Below are 19,990 nucleotides of genomic sequence, written 5' to 3' on the forward strand. Positions count from 1 at the left end.
TAGGGAAGTTAACTATACAACCGTGTCTAACTAGCACTGGCTGGCTATCTCTAGTTTCCAGTCTTAAACAGAGCACATTGTAATGTACTAGGCATAATAAACTGTCCTTATGTGCAGTTGTGGGAACTCAGTCCCAAGAGAGTCCAGGCAATTCTTCTTGATACTGCAATACTTGAAGGGGGCGTCCTCCCCGAACTGGATGCAGGGAGCAGCGGTGCCCCAGCCTCCTGGCTCTAGGAGAGAGAGTGATGCAGCAAAACTAACTGCCATAAATACCTGTTCCTCAGTTAGGAGAGCAGGTGAGAGGAATTAAAACCATTGTGAACTCTTTCCCATAAATCACCTGATTATCAAGTCCGTGTGCCTGGATTTTTTCTTCCTTCTCCTGGATTTCCCATCCACCAGCCTCATTAACTGTGAAGCTGTGGGATGGATCACATTTATACTATGCCTGCACTTTCTGATCTAAATCGGACACAAAGCTGCCTAATATCCTGGGGCAATGTCACATATCCTTCCCCCCCCCCCCCCAGGTCACACCTACTGGGGTGAACGACCATGGATATATACCAGAGTGTCCCATCTGAAATACTTGTGCAAACTCCCCAACATTAAGCGTTCACTTGAAACAAATGTGAACCTTCTTACCAAGACTTTCATTTTACCCTGTGCACCAATTACAGACAATAGGTTCCCCCATAACGTAGTATTCTTGGCCAACATATTTTGTGCCTTTTTAATAGAGAACCACTTTCAAAATACTTTTCTAGCAATCTTATTTTTCCTTTGCAATAAGTTTCATCATAACGTACTATTCTTGGCTAACATATTATGTTTCCTTTTAATAGGGAACCATTTTCAAAAATACTTTTCTAGCAATCATATTTTTCCTATACCCCAGGATATGATGGACATTATCTGTATACATTCACGAAACCGGACAGTTTCTATCACCTCCCTGTTTTTTTTGTTTTTTTCCCCTACTTTGGGATATGAGCAATATTATATATTTGTGAATCAAAAGGGCCATTAACTTTTTATACTACTTTGTAAACTACCCATATTTACAGCCTTGTAATTTTGTTAAGGGCCATCAACCCTGTATATTAACTTGTAGCCTACCTACATTTTCAGAGAACAGAAAAATACAACACTGCAATATTTGCGCACTGCTCATTCTCGAGGCATAATATACCGTATATAACTGTACTAACGAATTACATTGCAAGGCTAAGCTGTCCATGACATATACCCCACGTGTAACCTAATTGGTTAATTCCAACACGTGTTTGTTTGTTTTTCTGCCTCAGACTTCGTTGTAACGCTTTCAGTATCTTTCACATTGTCGGATTGTTTCTTTAGCTTCTGACAAAACTCCTGGACCGGATTCTCCTTTTTATATTGTGGCCCAGATTGGCGAGATCTGGAACTATTCAAGGCCAGCGTTGAACTTCGTCGCATTTGCTTTCCAATCTTTGAGCCTTCTTGGTTCTTCTTACTGCAGTGTCTTTTCTCAAGACCATTTTCACTGTCATCAGAAATGTTTGATTTCCCCTTTGGGACAATTATATGGTACTTAGATGAAGCACCATTAATCTTGAGCACCTCAACCTCGACTGAGTACTGAATAACTCTGGCCACTTTATTGTTGCAATTAAACTGACACATTTTCATCCTTCTCTGTAGGCAGCGTGGATGATGACAGTTGCGGAGCGTTTACGCCAATAACTTTCCCTTTCCCTTCTTCCCTGGATAAGAGCTTTGCAGTATTTCTGAATTATTCGAATGCTTCTCCCTTTTCAACAAGTTTAGTTAATCCGCAAGAGAATTTTGTTTCATGCGTTCATCTCGCAATTCTGCTCTCAGAGTCTTCATCTCTTCCTTGTGCTGGCTCTGAGTGTGCATCAATGCATCCTTCATTATGTTTTATAGCTCTGCCAATTCCTTCGCTAGGGTTCCAGCAGCTTGCCTTTTCCAGGTTTCTTTCTCCTGGGCATACTGTCTGTTGGGGATGGGGAAGCGTCTCTGCTCCTCTAGCTCTTGCTTCAGTTTCTGGACCACCTCGTGCTCCCTCTCATACTGCTCTCAGGGGGGACACTGGGTACTCAGACGTTCCTGTAGCACTTGTACTTCGATAGCAGCCTGCAGTCTTTCTTGTTAAAATAAAGAAACTATTTGTTCCAGCTCACGAAGCTTTTCATTCGTTTCACTGACCTGGTCAGTCAAATCTGAATTTTCCTCTTTCAGACTTGTTTTTTCTCTTTTCACAGTCTCTAAAGTAATCAGGATCTTTTCCTCTTCATCCTTCAATTTACTGACCTCTGAGTTTAGAGCGTAGACCTCATGTCGTGAGAGTTCCATCTCTGTGCTGAGGGTGTGCAACTCTTTCTGGGAGACTTCGAGCTCCGAGTTGAGACTACAGGCCTTCTTCTTCATGGCGACAATAGCAGCGTCTGCCCTGTCAAGATCCGTCATGGCGTTGTCAAACTCACTGCGCAAGCGACGCTCTCATCTCCCATGTTGCACTCTCACGGTGGGCTGTGAGCACAGACCTCTTTAATTCGACCTTCGCTTCTTGCTCTTTATTCAATTGTTCATGGAGGAGATCCCATTCATGATTGGGAGGTTGCAGAGCATTTTCAGAGAGTCTCCCTTCTGACATCACAGGGCTATTCTCTATAGCGTCCTGTGTAAGCAACCGGCCAGCCTCCTTTTTCTTACCTCTTCTTCTTTACTTTGGTAGATTTTAATACATCAGCAGTACTGGGCACACATTCTCTCTCTTTACCATCAGTGGTACTGAATGTGCACTTTCATTAAAAAAACTTCTGCATTTTCCTTGTGATCACAGCGCGTTGCTTGCTGCTGCAGTTGCTTGGCTCGCTGGAAAAAATATTCCTGTAGCTGCTGAGACTGTCAATTTCATGGGGCCCCATAGGAATCCTTCTCCCCCCTCATCATACGACCTGATGGGACAGTGTTTGGTGTGGCTGGGCTCTTGACACCACATCTGGTATGGTTCCTTTTGCAGGGCCATGTAGGGTCATGCAATCCTGAAGGGACACTGTTTTTTGTGGCCATGCTCATTATACAATATACACATTTTTTCCTCCATTTTTGCACTTTCGGGTGTATTCTTCACCCTGACTTCTGGAGGCACTATTGCATCAATACTTTTTACACTTTTCCCTGTGTATGCTGTTAGCACAAGTGGTAGTCATACACAGTGGGACATACTCCACTCGCAGAGTCTGCACTTCACTTTGGCTGGGCAGCCATTTTAAACCCCCCACATTTATTCTCAAACCCACAGACCTTTCAGTGTCTGCATGTATTCTCCACCATATGTGACAAACAGCTCCCTTACTTAGCGCTGCCATCTGCCCGGGCTCTTTATGATACAGTCTGCTAGGGTTGCTAAACAGACACACGTAGCACAGTATTGTATCATTCAGACTTCTGCTTGTTTTTATACTGCAACTCTAACGGATATACATTTGAGGAACTCCGTACTTAACCTTCAGTAGTTTATGCTTCATATCAATGACAGACAATATATCTCATGCACACTATACAACCGTGGCTGGCTATCTCCAGTTTCCAGTTTTAAACAGAGCACATTGTAACGTACTAGGCATAATAAACTGTCCTTATCTGTAGTTGTGGGAACTCGGTCCCAAGCGAGTCCAGGCGTCCTCCCCGAACTGGATGCAGGGAGCAGTGGAGCCCCAGCCTCCTGGTTCTAGGCGAGAGACTGATGCAGCAAACCTAACTGCCATAAATACCTGTTCCTCAGTTAGGAGAGCAGGTGAGGGGAATTAGAACCATTGTGAACTCTGGTCTGGATTTCCCATCCACAGCCTCAGTAACTGTGAAACTGCGGGATGAATCACATTTACTCTGTGGCTCTCTGATCTAAATTGGACGGAAAGCTGCCTAATATCCTGGGTCTATGTCACAATATATATATATATATATATATACACACTTAGTTAAGTTATGGTGGGTAAAAAAAAGTGACAAAAATCCTCCACAGTAAAGCATATAGCAAATGGAAATATTACTGTGTTCTCATCTGCATGTCTTAGACAGGTCTGCAACCCCGCCTTTCACCATTATCCCCCAGCACACAATGCTTCCACTGCAGCAAGGGATTCTGGGAAATGACATGCAAATGAGCACACAGTGCCACCTTTTGCTTCAAAACATGGTCCCCTGTAAGCTTTTGCTTGCTGCATTTCACAGATTTGAGCACAGCCCGGGTTAAGATGCATAGCCAGTAAACCCACCCACAGACAGCTGTTTCGACCTTAATGGGTCTCATCAGTGTGGGGTTGGTTATACTGGCTTACTGGGTACCATGTTATATGGTTTTGAAGCAAAAGGTGGCACTGTGTGCTCATTTGCATGTCATTTTCCAGAATCCCTTGCTGCAGTGAAAGTGCTCTGTGCAGGTGATAATGGTGAAAGGCAGGGTTGCAGATCAGTCTAAGACATGCAAATGAGCATACAGTAATATTTCCATTTGCTATACATATTTACAGCATATATAATATATAATTTATGCCTAAAGAAAAGAGAAGCATCCTTTTTATATTAAACATTTTTTTCTTTTTAAAGAGAAAAGATTGGAAAGTAGATTTCTAAATGAGTAAAATATTGGTACCCTTTTCTACTTCCTGTACTATCACACTTGGGCCCATGTCCACAAAACTCTCATTCATATGATCATATGAACCTTTGTGTATCTGGGCGTTGGATTACTATGTGTTACTGATGGGCAGCACAGAAATAGATTATGCTTTAAATATGTATGTAGAAGAGTATGGTCTGAAATGACTTTTTATGACGTTATTCTCCTACTATAATAATTGGTTCAGTTAGGTATTTATGGCTGCATTTGTGATCTCATGGTCTGCTGGTTTGTGGGCATACCAGCTCCATTTGATTATTTACTTGCCTGTATCTCTCAGAGTATATATAGGTTGCTACATTGCTCTTCGATAAAATGGAAATCAAGCTATATTGATATCCTCAGGTGCTCATCATTGCAGTATACCTCCTCTCCCCTCCCCCCCCTGCTTTTCCCTTTCCCAACCACCCCCCCCCCCCCCCTCCATCTTCTATTATCTTTCTCTGTTTCCCCTCATCACTTCCTGATCCCGTTTATCTTTTTGTCTCCTACTTTTTATCATATTGCATGTATTATGTCTTCATATGTCATTTTTTACTGGTTCCATGTTGTATGTGTTTAAATTGATGTTATTTATATTAGTATTAATTTTATACAATTTTTTTTATATGCTCTAATGTTTATAGCACTTACATCAGACTATTGAAATTAGATTTAGATCTAATGATGGTTAACATAGAATTTATCATCATATACGCGTTCTATTACTTTCATATACTCAGGTATCATCTTTGCATGCATTATCGTACACTAAATATAAGGCATTATTTGGTTCAGTTTTTAACAGGAAGACTAAACCAACATAATTAATTAGGGTAATGGAACACTGCTGTTTGAGAGAGTATTTTAAGTCTGACGTAAGTGCATTAAACTACTGCCTGACGAAGCACATGCGTGAGCGAAACGCGTTGTGGTAGAGCTTTTTGTAGTGCCTGTGCGTATTGCCCCGTGTTACATTGCCGGTCGTGTTGAGTACAACACTGTGAGCCCAAGACACGCGTCAGACTGTCACATATGGGTTACGCCATCTAACGCGAACCCGGAAGTGGCACAGTAACGCAGAGACATGAGCTGGTCCCAGCGCGCGGAACCATACGCAGAGTATTGTACTGTCTCCAAGCTCTAGATTTACTGGCGGGTCAGCATGGTCACACGTTTTTAAAGAAATCCACTGTATTAATCTGCACTGTATATCTATATATATAAAACTCAAAATCTGTTTGTCTGTGAGTTTGTGCGTGCTCTCATTGGCGGTCATTGGCTGTCAAGCTCTCCCATTGGCTGACTGCGGGCAGGCCTTGGCTGTCATTGGCTCTCATTGGCTGACTACGGGGCAGGCCTTTGCTCTCATTGACTCTCGTGGTCTGAGTGCAAGGCATGGTGATGTCATTATATACACACAGAGAGAGGGAAGATACATATATTATATACACAGAGAGGGGAGCCAGAGAGAGGGGAGATACATATATTATATTCACACGCAGAGAGAGGGGAGATACATATATTATATACACTCACAGAGAGAGGGGAGATACCCTGCTGCGAAGGGGGGGGGAACGGAGCTGTGAAGGGGGGGGGGGGGGGAACGGAGCTGTAAACGGCTGGGGACCTCAGCTGTGAAGGGGACACACACACCAGAGCTGTGAAGGGGGGGAACGGAGCTGTGCAGGGGGGGGGGGAATGGAGCTGTGCAGGGGGGGGGAATGGAGCTGTGCAGGGGGGGGGAATGGAGCTGTGCAGGGGGGGAATGGAACTGTGCAGGGGGGGGGGCAGAGCTGTGCAGGGGGGGCCCGAAATTGTGAACGGGGGGCCACAGCTCTGAACAGGGGGGGAAAATGGAGCTGTGAACAGGGGGGGGGAATGGCTGTGAAGGGAGGGAGGGCCACATTCATGTGCAGGGGGGGACCGGATTGCTGTGAACGGGGAAGAAAGAGAGGGGGGGGGCTGAGAGGGGAAGGGGGGGAAAGAGAGGTGAATGTGGAGAGAGGGGGGGAGCGGAGAGAGAGAGGGGGGGAGCGGAGAGAGACAGGGGGAGCAGGTATGTCAGCAGATTATACATATCTTTACCCTTGATGCACGTTGTGCTTTTTTTCTCCTATTTATGGGTGCACCCTAATCTCCTCATCTTGTATTGTATCACTGGGCCTCCGTTACATTATAGAACTAAATATTGCTACAGGTCCTGCAAGCACACATTACACTCCCCGGGACTGTAGGTGAACAACTACCCCGCAACCACTAACCTTAGGCCTTGGACATGGTAAAAAATTCCGTGCTGAGCCAGCACACTTACCTCCTGCATGTGGTATGTGTGTGGCTTTAGCAGGCGCGTGCGGAGGCGTGCCGAATTGCAGCCGACAGATGAAAGTTTTCGCGCTTACAGGAGCGGAGGGCCGGTCACGTGACCGCAAACAGCCAATGGGAACGAAGGACTAGCCTCGCCTCCTGCCATGCCTCCGCCCCGCCTCCCAAGCGCGCTCACTGCCTCGCCTGACAGGACGCAAAAAAGCTCCTGCTTGAGCAGGCGGGGCTGAGCACGAGCGCTGAGGAGCGCGGCTGGTATTGCCATGTCCGCGGCCTTAGTGTGTTTTTCTGAAGGATTACTAGAGTTTTTACTGTTTGCTTATTAATATTAATACTCAAACTGTAATTTCAGGCAGACAACGAAAGGGAACTGAAAAAACAAGATATCACAACTATATAATTTTTGTTCTATTGGCTGTACCTGCTGGCATCGTTGTATTTCTGATTGCAATGAGGAAGAAGAGAAAGAATAAGCCAACAGTGGGTGAGCATTCCTTCCCGTCTGGGTTGATGTAATTGGGGGGTCTATTATTCAATGTATATTAAGGTCATTGTGTCCTCTGGATCTTCATCAAATGCAAGAGTCTCATCGACCAAGTTTCTGACGTATAAAGGAGATAGTTGTACAGTAGCATCTCAGACGTGGCTTTTATCAATGTCCCCCCCAGGTCACAAAACCAGTGAATGGTTAATGCAAAAAAAAAAAAGTGTCTCCTTGCTCTGAACAGGGTTTGGATCATTTCATTTTTTTCTGTAATAATATTGCCCCAGTTTTGGAGCCTGGAGACTTTAAAGCTGCACTCCAAGCAATATCCTACGTGTGTACGGTTAAAAAATAAATAAAAAAATCAGCTCTGAACTGTGAGAAAATACTCGTAGCATTTTTTTTAATTTAAAACAACTCTGAATTACATTTGTAATGTAGTATAATGTTACAAGCATTTCTTGTTTCTATAGCAACCATTTACAAAGTCACACCCCCTTCTTCTTCTGAAACAGGCTCTGGCACACCCATTTTTGAGCCCTGCCCTCTATCAGTGCACCAATTGTATCTAGTGACTATCTGGTCACATGATCTTCCCCACAACACTTTGCATCTTTGGTCCTTTTCTGCTGCACTGACGGCCATTTAGTGAACCCCCGAGCCGAATCTTCGCAGATTGATAACAGGAGAATGAATCGATCGGCAACTTAGCTAATTACTTATCATTGTGTGGTGTACTGATGCGCATATTAAAGGGGGAGGGGGGCGGCAGCTTGGACTGCTGCTTTAATAAAGTCCACCAATACAAAAAAAAGGGGGTATAACATGTTGCATATCATTACAATGTGTGCTCGGTAACTCCAACCTCGATCCTCTTCTTGACCCTCCCCAAATAACAAAAACTGGTCTCTGTTTGTTCATTTAAATTAATTCACATGCAATTAAAAAGCTGCCGGCACAGAGCACAAGATCTGGTTTAGAAGGGACAGGAACACTTTTTAGCATTTATGACCCTGTGACACAGCGCCCTTTTTGTGCATTGTTTACAACAGCTGACCTTCAATGAGCAAACTGGTAAATTGCTGCTAGGAGGGTTATTTATGAAAGTCTCCTGGCAGACCACATTAACCCTTTGAATGCCGGCGGTGTCACGGCACAGTGTGGTCATGTGACCACATTTCGATAGCAGTCATGACGTAGTGACTACATCCTGGAGCACCCAAAGGGTTCATCACAGATAACACATTTACACTGTAAGTGTTTTGGTTTGCCACACAAAAGGGAATGGGGATTCCTGTATTAGTCTCCCAGCTACAAAACATAGGGAAAACTACAGGCAAAATAACAGCTGCACTGCAGGAAACCGCGAGGCGCGTTGCTTCGATACATTTTGTTCTTTCTTTTGCTCGTTTCACCCCGGCTTTGCATTTGGGAGACTTTAATACACAGCCTCCAGAGATTTCATGCCTATTGAGGCAGCAAACCACCCAGAAAAAGGCTGATGTATTACTTGAATCCGCGGTGCTCCTGGAGAGCAATATCCCTAGTTGTGCCAAGAACTACCCCGACACTGCCAGCAGGATCAGAGCGGTGTATTTGGCACCAATCAATCCCAGTAATAAGAACATTGTGACTTATAGCGACAGTCATGTTATTGATTGATTTCCGTTCTGCCAGAAAGCCAAACGGGGGCCGAGTTGCCGAGCTAAGAGTCTCCTGTAGGTAAGAGCAGGGATCCACATGGCAATGGTGTAAACTAGCTTGATTCTGTTAATGCCAAGAGATGCAAGATGAAAAAGTTACACATACCGTAATCATGGTACTACCCGTGAGACCCGCCACCAGTTTGTATGGGGCTTGGGACACAAATGTAACCGAGAGCCTTATGTGAAAGAGCAGGGGGGAGTGGGTGCCGAGAGCTCATCCAATCCTGGAAGACGTGACCTTCTTCCATTCTGGCCCAACTTTTGGATTTAGCTGGGAAGGCCTCCTCTCAGCAACTGACCCTGGGCAGATTTCCTGGTGCTCACCCCCTGATGGCAGCCATGGTACTCATATATTTAGGCGTCAAGAATCCAGTTGTACAGGCAGTCCACGGTTATCCAACGTAATCCGTTCTGGAAGTAGCGTTGGATAGTGAAACCGTTGTAAAGTGAGTCCCATGTTAATCAGTGGCGGTGAGCGTTGGATAACGCATTCCGGTGTAATAAAACGGCCCTTAGGGTTGCATTGTAAAGCGTTGGATATGCCATTCGTTGTAAAGTGAAACGTTGGATAACGAGGTCTACCTGTATTTAAGTGCGTGTTTTCTTTGATAAAACTCATGCTGTATGTCCTAACAACCTTCGGCACCTGTTTATTAAATGCGCATTTTAATAAATGTGTCTTTTTTTTTTCTGTTTCCAGAGAATTTAAAAGACGGACAAACCATCTATGCCCAGGTCTCAAATACATTTATTTTATTTAGTGCAAAATGGTTTGGGGGTTTATGCAAGACATTTTTTAAATCAACCTGGACATTTGTTCTTCTATCACTATATCAAGGCACTGTTTTTTAACTTACATTTGGGGAGTCGAGCAGAAAACAACAGATGTGAGAAACGGTTTCTGACAATGTGAGACAAAAAATGGTGCAATATGTAAAACACACGTTTCCTTTGGGCTGATACATAACCTCCAGCCCAACTCTTCCAAGCAGCGTAGAATGGCACAAGTGTCTCGGACACATATTTATTGGTATAAAAAATAAATCGTACGGTTCCAAAGTGCGAGGAGAACCCCTCCCGTGCAGCCAACACAACACAGACAAACACTTTCTTCAACGTGCCGGTCTCCTCTAAGATAGAGATACAAAGTACATCTCTACTCTCACGTTCATAATGCAATTCTCCATTTATTGTGACAGCCAAGAACAGAGGAGGGACATGTGTTTCGGGTCCATATGGGCCTTTCATAGGAAATGTATCAATACCACACAGTTTTACACTAATAAGCATTCCTGGGCTAACCTTTAACCTGCTTTTGTTACATACATACAGTATGAAGTAGGGGGTCTCTGGAAATGAACCCCCGATAATTTCAGCTCTGTGTACCCCTGATTCCCAAGGTACATTCCAGGGGAAGATGCCGCCCATGGCAGCCCCACCAGGAGGAACAAAATGGGATTTAAATCTCCTGCGGGCTAACAGCAAACCGCAACATCGTCTGTCGTGGCTTCTTATTGGCCCGCGTGACCAAGGAGATTTAAATACCAGGAAGTAAGTAGCAGCACCTTTCCTGGAACGTATCTCAAGAACCAGGGGGTCTCTGGACCAGAAATAAAACATGGTTCAGCTTCGGGGGACCCCTGCTTCCCACCTCTATATAAAAAAGGGTGGCCGAGTGGGAACTGCTCCTTTAACAAGGAAGAAGGGGTTATGGGTAGGGTGCTTCGCATAATGTGTTTTAAATTCATGCAACATCATACATTTCTGTAATACTAAAGAAAACCTTACCACAGTAAGGCAGGGAGTGCAAAGAGAGGAGAGACAGCAAGGTCAGTAGGAGGAGGAAACAAAGAGACGGCAAGAAGAGGAGGAGCCAGGTGAGATAAGTAGGAGAGGAGGGAGTGTAGTGTGCACACAGAGAAGCAGATACAGTAAGGCAGGGAGTGCAAAGAGAGGGGGGGAGAGAGTGCAAAGAGGGGCAGGGCATGATGGAGGAGAGAGTGAGGTGGGAAAGTGGGGATAAGAGACAGCAAGGCATTACAGGGAGGGGGGGAAACAAAGAGTAATGTTTCATTAATAACCTTTAAGATCTCATAGATCAGCGTATGTTACACCGGGGACAGCTAATTATATATATATATATATATATATATATATATATATATATATATATATCCCTACTAGCTGAGAGACCCGGCGTTGCCCGGGATGTAATGTTCCCGTTCCTCTCTCTCCTCCCCCCTCTCTCTGTTTGTCCCCCATTCACATCAATCCAGTCCCCCCCCTCCCTCCCTCCTTTACAGCTTCATGTAGCGTGTGTGCGTCAGTCACTGTGTGTTTGCTCGCGCGTCAGTGAGTCTGAGGCAGAAACACAAACACACACAGACTGAGTGACGCACACACAGTCAGTGTGTGCCTCAGTCAGTGTGTGCGTGCGTCAGTCAGGCTTTGTGTGCGCGTCAGTCAGTGTGTGCGTGCGTGCGGCAGTCAGTCAGTGTGTGCGCGCGGAGGGGGGGGCGTCAAAGGGAGGGGGGGGCGTCAAAGGGAGGGGGGGGGGCGTCAAAGGGAGGGGGGGGGGCGTCAAAGGGAGGGGGGGGGGGCGTCAAAGGGAGGGGGGGGGGCGTCAAAGGGAGGGGGGGGCGTCAAAGGGAGGGGGGGGGCGTCAAAGGGAGGGGGGGGGGGCGCCTCAAAGGCATGGATTCCTCCCCCTGCATTTCCTGCAGTGGACAGGAGGGGGGGGGCAGTGGACAGGAGGGGGGGGGGCAGTGGACAGGAGGGGGGGGGGCAGTGGACAGGAGGGGGGGGGGCAGTGGACAGGAGGGGGGGGCAGTGGACAGGAGGGAGGGGGCAGTGGACAGGAGGGGGGACGCAGTGGACAGGAGGGGGGGGCAGTGGACAGGAGGGGGGGCAGTGGACAGGAGGGGGGGGGCAGTGGATAGGAGGGGGGGGCAGTGGACAGAGACACACACACACACACACACACACACACACACACACACACACACACACACACACACACACACACACACACACCTCAGTTGATGCGCCCTTTCTCAGTTCCGTTTGGCGCCGGAGGTGGGGAGCGACACCTACCTGTACTTCCGGGCGCCGCCACCGTCTGACTCGGCGCCGCGAGGGAGGAAGGGGGTCCGCCATCTTACGCGCCGCGTGGCAGCTGCGGGAAGCGAGGTGATTTGGAGCGGGGAGGGGGGAGAGGTGATTTGGAGCGGGGAGAGGTGATTTGGAGCGGGGAGAGGTGATTTGGAGCGGGGAGAGGTGATTTGGAGCGGTGAGGGGGGAGAGGTGATGCCGCTGGGGAGGGGGAAAGGTGATTTGGAGCGGGGAGGGGGAAGAGGTGATGCCGCTGGGGAGGGGGAAGAGGTGATGCCGCTGGGGAGGGGGAAGAGGTGATGCCGCTGGGGAGGGGGAAGAGGTGATGCCACTGGGGAGGGGGAAGAGGTGATGCCGCTGGGGAGGGGGAAGAGGTGATGCCGCTGGGGAGGGGGAAGAGGTGATGCCGCTGGGGAGGGGGAAGAGGTGATGCCGCTGGGGAGGGGGAAAGGTGATTTGGAGCGGGGAGGGGGAAGAGGTGATGCCGCTGGGGAGGGGGAAGAGGTGATGCCGCTGGGGAGGGGGAAGAGGTGATGCCGCTGGGGAGGGGGAAGAGGTGATGCCGCTGGGGAGGGGGAAAAGGTGATTTGGAGAGGGGAGAGAGGTGTGTGTGTGTGTGTGTGTGTGTGTGTGTGTGTGTGTGTGTGTGTGTGTGTGTGTGTGTGTGTGTGTGTGTGTTTTATTTTTTTGGACCTTTGGCCCGTCACTCCGCCTCAGGCCAATGAGAGGTGTGGGGGGCGGGCCAAGGGGGTGGTGTGAGTGTGTGAGGCCAATGAGAGGTGTGCGGGGGCGGGCGGGCCAAGGGACCAATGAGATTGGCGCTAGGGACACCGGACATCCAGCAGGCAGGCATGCATGCATGCAGGCAGGCAGGCAAACAAACATACAGTGCTTTCACTAATATAGTATAAGATACACCAATAGGGACCACATAGTATCCACACACACTTTCAGTTATGCTACTAACTCTCAAATTTCCACACCCACCCACACCATTTATATCCGCTCCCACTCCACACACCTTTGTAAAGCACTGTATATACTGTGGGCTCTCCATTCATGTTAATTCACACTGATACACATACACACTCTTTCATCACTTGCTTTCAGGAACCTTTTGACACCTCCAGCCATAAAACACATCCACACCGGGGGAAGGACCAGCACAGATAACATTCCAATAGACACTGTTTATAGTATAGCTTTTGCTTGCTTCATTCATTGTAACATCGCCGGAAGAAGAGATCAGTGTATCTCGAAAGCTCGCACAAATAAAAGCATTTCGTTAGCCACAGAACGGTATCATCTATTTATTTTTTGATTATTGAAGCTCGGCTAACACGGTACTGATATCTCTACATATATATAATATATATATATATATATATATATATATATATATATATATATAATATATATATATATATATATATATATATTTCCAATTTTTCCTTGCTAAGTTTCCCTCGGCCTTGCTTTATCACCCTGATTGTGATTGAAGCAACTTTGTAGAACAGCTAATACCTGGCAATAAAAAGTATATATTTTATACCAAGATAAGGAACTAGGAATAACATTGTTTTTCCATTGCAGGTTCAGAAACAGAACAGAGAAGACACACCTGGGGCGAATACAGCTCAAGAAAATGTCAGCGCCGTGACCACACTGTATAGTGAGGTTCAGCTACCCAAGGCAGGAAATAAAACATACAGGACACCTGCAAGCTCATATTGAACCCCCAAAATAACCACAACATATATATATAAGCATATAGGTGTCACAGAGGAGTGCTACTGAGCTTGGCGATATATATTTAAAACCAGAGACAGAACATGAAACACAGACAGAGCTCAGTGCACATCCAGTGAAACCTATACACGGTACAGTGCCTAAATATATATGTATAGATATCTATAAAATAAAATGGTCTTTTAGTTTAACATTTTGGCCAAAGTGTTGTAAGCCCCTGAGCCACTACACGGCAGACCACATCTCAAGGGTCCCTAACACTAATATACATTCTTAATAACCTGTGCATTACCAGGAAGAATGATTTATAATAAATCTGTCAAAATTAGTTGCATAGTTCTAAGTCTGATTGAAGCTTTTATTAACCCGTACATTACCAGGAAAAGCACTCTGTATTAGATTTGTCACAATCATACTGCAAGCAAGCAAGCAAGTTCCCCTGAGAGTGGGAGATGCTATGGAGTGAGCTTTTAACCATAAACTAAAAGACCATTTTATTTAATAGATATCTATACATATATTTTTAGGCACTGTATCGTGTATAGGTTTCACTGGATGTGCACTGAGCTCTGTCTGTGTTTCATGTTCTGTCTCTGGTTTCAAGGCAGGAAATACTCTGTTTCCTGTGCAATTTCAGTTTAAGGCTGCAATCATTCCGTACTGCTTGTCTGTAATAGGGGTCGTTTACTAATGCTATATAGATATATAGATATATAGATATATATGTAACGGGTATTCCCCCACCCAATCGCAGATTCTACTGTGTGAGTGCAGGAAACATATATTGTTACTCAGGTGTGGTGCATTACCTGTTGGCTCACAGGAGGGCTGAGCTTCCGCCACGGGGAACCTGGGGTAATTATACTAGGGGTGATCACTTACAACATCTTCTCGGTACAGCGCCTCCACCTGCGATGGCTCCCACCAGAGGGGGAGTGGTTCCTCGCAGGACAATCAATAATACCATACACAGTGCTTTATATAACGAAGGACTTTACTAACGACTAATAATGATAACCTGTGTCTCTCTCACGGTGAGACACTAACAGTGACGTCTCGCAGGACGATTCCCAAACACTAGGTGATCCCACCCAGTGTCCCAAGAACCCCACCCAATGTCCCATACTCCTACAGAGATAGTCAATGGGTGACTGCGCAGTCACTAAGAACCTCTAGGCCTGTTGGTGCACATGTGATGGTATAATACCTGCCGAGCACTCCGGTGCTCGGGTCAGCAACAAACTTCTCAAAGGGTCAGACGTATGATGAATCCGTCTGATCCAACCGAACTCCTTGTACGTGCGGACCCCAACGTGGGTCCGAACCGCTTCACAGGAACCACAGCGTCTGCTGTGTCCCTGTCTGTATAAATGGTACTAACGTGACAGGAACCCTAACCTAGGGCCTGTCCCTGTAGTACAGCAACCTGTAGTGGCTTGGGGAACTCCTAGGGCCTGCAGGGGTAATGACCTGTCCCACTCCCCCAACTACCCAAGTCCCTTCGGTAAGTGATCTGGAATGGACTAGAGTACTCTTCCATGCAGTACTTGGGCGTCTACCTACTGTTGGCTAGCCTAGTGCAGATCCTCTCCAGAATTCCTGCTCTCAGTTACCAGTTTATCCCTTCAGGCATCCTACCCCTAGCGCTACCTCAAGGTGACTAGAACAGCTATAGCCCTTCTCCAGACCCACTACTCTCTGACTAGTCCCAGCGCCTACCGCAGCAAGCTGTAGCTCACTTTTGACTGCAGCCAACGTGCTGCGCAACAAGGTGCCTGCCTGTCAGACCTCACAGCACTGATAGCCGTGACTCTGACAATGCCGCACTACACTAAGGGCAGCGTCCCTATCTTGGGCCTCCCTCAGCAATTACCCACTAACCTAGTGGGGAGTTGGGGCCTACCTGGGGTGTAGGTACCTATATGGGGCAGAAGCTGCACTCGCTCCCCGCACCCTACTTCCCTACAGCACCCTGACTCCAACTCTCTGTAACCTTCCTTTCCCAGCTCCCACTAATGTAAGTGGCAGGGTCCCTATCCCGAGGGCTGCCCCTGGCAACACTCACCTTACTGGGGAGCTGAGCTATCTCGAGCCCTGGGGGTGCTGGCCTAGTACAGGGAGTCCCTGACTCCTGTACCCTACCTCCTTCCCTGGGCTGCTCCGGTCTCTGACTAATCTAACGTGCTGCAAGCCCGCCAAATGTATCTCTTTTCTCAGGGGTCTCCTAAGCCCTATTGGCTCCCTGGGGTCACATGGGGCTCGCAAAGGCTCTGGGGATATGTAGTCCCAGCTCAGAGCCTTCCCTGGTAGGCTAGGGGTTCGCGGGCTTTTCCCTACCTTCACTGCGCTTGCGCAAGCTTTCCCGGGCTGCCTCGACCTTCCCTCAGCTCTCCCTGCTCTCGCGCGAGCTATCCCTGTCTCGGGGGCTGTCCCTGCGCCTACGCATCCCTGCGCATGCGCAACAGTGTCCTCAATGGCGGCGCCCTGCTTGTCCGGCCGCCGGGACCTTAGAGACGCGATCGCGGCCTTAGCAACCGCCCGATCGCGTCCCCGGCAACCGGCCGCAGGCAGGAGAAGCCGCGCTGCTCCCTGCTCCAGCCCCCACCCTTGGAAGCAGCCGTCGGGTCTGTCGGCACCCGCGACCGAGCTGCTCAAGGGGAGGGGGGTCTCCAGGAGCCACGGGAGCTCCAGGCTACACTCTCCCCCTGGTGAAACTCCAACGACCTCGCTTGGATGGCAGACATAACCTGGTACACAGTTATACAATGAAAATGCAGGGCATATGTACAACCTATCACTGGTGACGTTAGACATCAGGTTACAATACAGTTCACATACCATACCCGAGGCCAGCTGAGCGTCAGCTGTTTGCTGAGACCATTCGTGGGGTGCCCCTAACTGATCAAGTGGGGGTACCTCACTTTTGCGTCCGTGAGCCTCCCCCAGAAAAATTTCTTGAAGAGCACACCGGAGGGCAACAGTCACTGGTTCCTCGCTACTTCCTCCCCCTGGTGGAAGGAGTAGCACCATGTCTCTGAAGCAGACCTTTACCCGGTCACCCGCGGCATGGATGCGGTAGACCAGGCGGCCAGGACCTTTTCCGCGGTCCACTACTTGGCGAATGGCACGCTCCCTTTTGGGCTTAAGGGAGGCAATTTTTACTAAATCCCTCGCCACACAGTCCTTGTCCCTACGTACTTGCGAGGCTTCCGCTGGGAAGCGAGCAATGGACAATGTCTCTTTCCTCAAAGTCTCTGTTTCACCTGGCAGGGGGTAAAGGGTAGATACCTTACCACTGTGGTGATTCACGGTAGCCAACAGGTCCTCGGGGACGCTGTCAGTTCCCACCTCGGCTGTATCGGGACCTGTCCCCGGCACTTCTGGGACAGTCCACTTACTGGCTTGAAACTCGGGAGCGTTGGATCCCGGTCCTGGGACCATTTGAGTCGGAGCGCACGGGCTCACACTCGGTTCAGGAGCCGTAACTCTGACCTTTTTCACGGCCACCCCCATCGGAGCCTGTGGGGGGCAAGGGGGTTCCTTACCACTCTGCTGGCTTGCAATGGTTTTCTCTTCTTGTTGAACACTGTCAGGTATCTGCGGTGCTTCACCTGACACCACGACAGAGCTGACTGTTCTCTTCAACTGAACGGTAGGTGGTAGATACTGGTCCACTCGCATGACGGAACAGCTTTCTTCTAGGGGGAACACCTCCCCCTGTGATTCCTCTGTCTCACTGCTGGGGTGGTTCGCCGGTAGGCGCATCGCCACCGATGGTTCGTCCTTTTCCGTAGCTGGCTGGGCCTCAGTTCTTCCCGCTTGGTTGCAACAGGGAACCAGGGCAGCCTTGTCTGTCAGCTCCTCCACCTCCGTGGTTGAGGTAGAGCAAGTAACAGCATCTTCATCTCTGTGTTCTGCCATCTGAGATTCCTGCTTGGGATCTGGGACTGTAGACTGCAGCAGCACAGGCTTTAGAAACTGTGCTCCGCAACAAGCACACTTGGGACCCCAGGTCGGTTTGCCACCTGGGAAGTCACACTGGTCACAAACACATCTTATGCACCCGTCATCCTCCACCACTGCCAACCGCCATTCTATTGGTAGCCTAAAGGGGTTAAAGTCCATACCACCAGATAGCTTCAAATCCTTTTGTAGACACGGGCACAGAAGAAAGGGTATTTTCCCTCCTTTTGTCCGCCATGCCCCATACAACTGCGGGTGTGTTTCTCTACAATCTGTACTGTCTTTAGTGGGAACAGCGGTTGCTGATCGCTGTTCACTGAGCTTGCTCCCCCTGGTGGAATCTGAAGGAGGGGCTCGCTCTATCACTGAGTCACTCACATTGCGGGGGCGGAGCTTAGGGTTTCCCGCCAAACCCGGCCAGTTTGCAACATTTTCCCGCGCGGGCGGGAAATCAGCACGTGACTTCTTCATGGCGAACAAAAATAGCACAATTTAGAAAAAAATATACCGGGCACCCCAGGTCATTCTCTCAGCAGCGCCTCCAAATGTAACGGGTATTCCCCCACCCAATCGCAGATTCTACTGTGTGAGTGCAGGAAACATATATTGTTACTCAGGTGTGGTGCATTACCTGTTGGCTCACAGGAGGGCTGAGCTTCCGCCACGGGGAACCTGGGGTAATTATACTAGGGGTGATCACTTACAACATCTTCTCGGTACAGCGCCTCCACCTGCGATGGCTCCCACCAGAGGGGGAGTGGTTCCTCGCAGGACAATCAATAATACCATACACAGTGCTTTATATAACGAAGGACTTTACTAACGACTAATAATGATAACCTGTGTCTCTCTCACGGTGAGACACTAACAGTGACGTCTCGCAGGACGATTCCCAAACACTAGGTGATCCCACCCAGTGTCCCAAGAACCCCACCCAATGTCCCATACTCCTACAGAGATAGTCAATGGGTGACTGCGCAGTCACTAAGAACCTCTAGGCCTGTTGGTGCACATGTGATGGTATAATACCTGCCGAGCACTCCGGTGCTCGGGTCAGCAACAAACTTCTCAAAGGGTCAGACGTATGATGAATCCGTCTGATCCAACCGAACTCCTTGTACGTGCGGACCCCAACGTGGGTCCGAACCGCTTCACAGGAACCACAGCGTCTGCTGTGTCCCTGTCTGTATAAATGGTACTAACGTGACAGGAACCCTAACCTAGGGCCTGTCCCTGTAGTACAGCAACCTGTAGTGGCTTGGGGAACTCCTAGGGCCTGCAGGGGTAATGACCTGTCCCACTCCCCCAACTACCCAAGTCCCTTCGGTAAGTGATCTGGAATGGACTAGAGTACTCTTCCATGCAGTACTTGGGCGTCTACCTACTGTTGGCTAGCCTAGTGCAGATCCTCTCCAGAATTCCTGCTCTCAGTTACCAGTTTATCCCTTCAGGCATCCTACCCCTAGCGCTACCTCAAGGTGACTAGAACAGCTATAGCCCTTCTCCAGACCCACTACTCTCTGACTAGTCCCAGCGCCTACCGCAGCAAGCTGTAGCTCACTTTTGACTGCAGCCAACGTGCTGCGCAACAAGGTGCCTGCCTGTCAGACCTCACAGCACTGATAGCCGTGACTCTGACAATGCCGCACTACACTAAGGGCAGCGTCCCTATCTTGGGCCTCCCTCAGCAATTACCCACTAACCTAGTGGGGAGTTGGGGCCTACCTGGGGTGTAGGTACCTATATGGGGCAGAAGCTGCACTCGCTCCCCGCACCCTACTTCCCTACAGCACCCTGACTCCAACTCTCTGTAACCTTCCTTTCCCAGCTCCCACTAATGTAAGTGGCAGGGTCCCTATCCCGAGGGCTGCCCCTGGCAACACTCACCTTACTGGGGAGCTGAGCTATCTCGAGCCCTGGGGGTGCTGGCCTAGTACAGGGAGTCCCTGACTCCTGTACCCTACCTCCTTCCCTGGGCTG

General features: G+C 48.5%; 1 protein-coding gene across 1 annotated transcript in view; it reads left to right on the top strand.

Moving 5' to 3' along the window:
• The window catches only part of LOC142499000 (SLAM family member 9-like), a 70,877-nt gene that overhangs the window by 40,218 nt on the left and 10,669 nt on the right, over positions 1-19,990 (top strand). Inside the window, exons 4-6 of the mRNA XM_075607737.1 lie at positions 7,350-7,481; positions 9,888-9,922; positions 13,892-13,990. Of these exons, the coding sequence (XP_075463852.1) occupies positions 7,350-7,481; positions 9,888-9,922; positions 13,892-13,990 (266 nt within the window). The remainder of the gene's footprint in view (positions 1-7,349; positions 7,482-9,887; positions 9,923-13,891; positions 13,991-19,990) is intronic.

This window comes from Ascaphus truei, chromosome 7 (genome assembly GCF_040206685.1).
Source record: "Ascaphus truei isolate aAscTru1 chromosome 7, aAscTru1.hap1, whole genome shotgun sequence".
Taxonomy (NCBI): domain Eukaryota; kingdom Metazoa; phylum Chordata; class Amphibia; order Anura; family Ascaphidae; genus Ascaphus; species Ascaphus truei.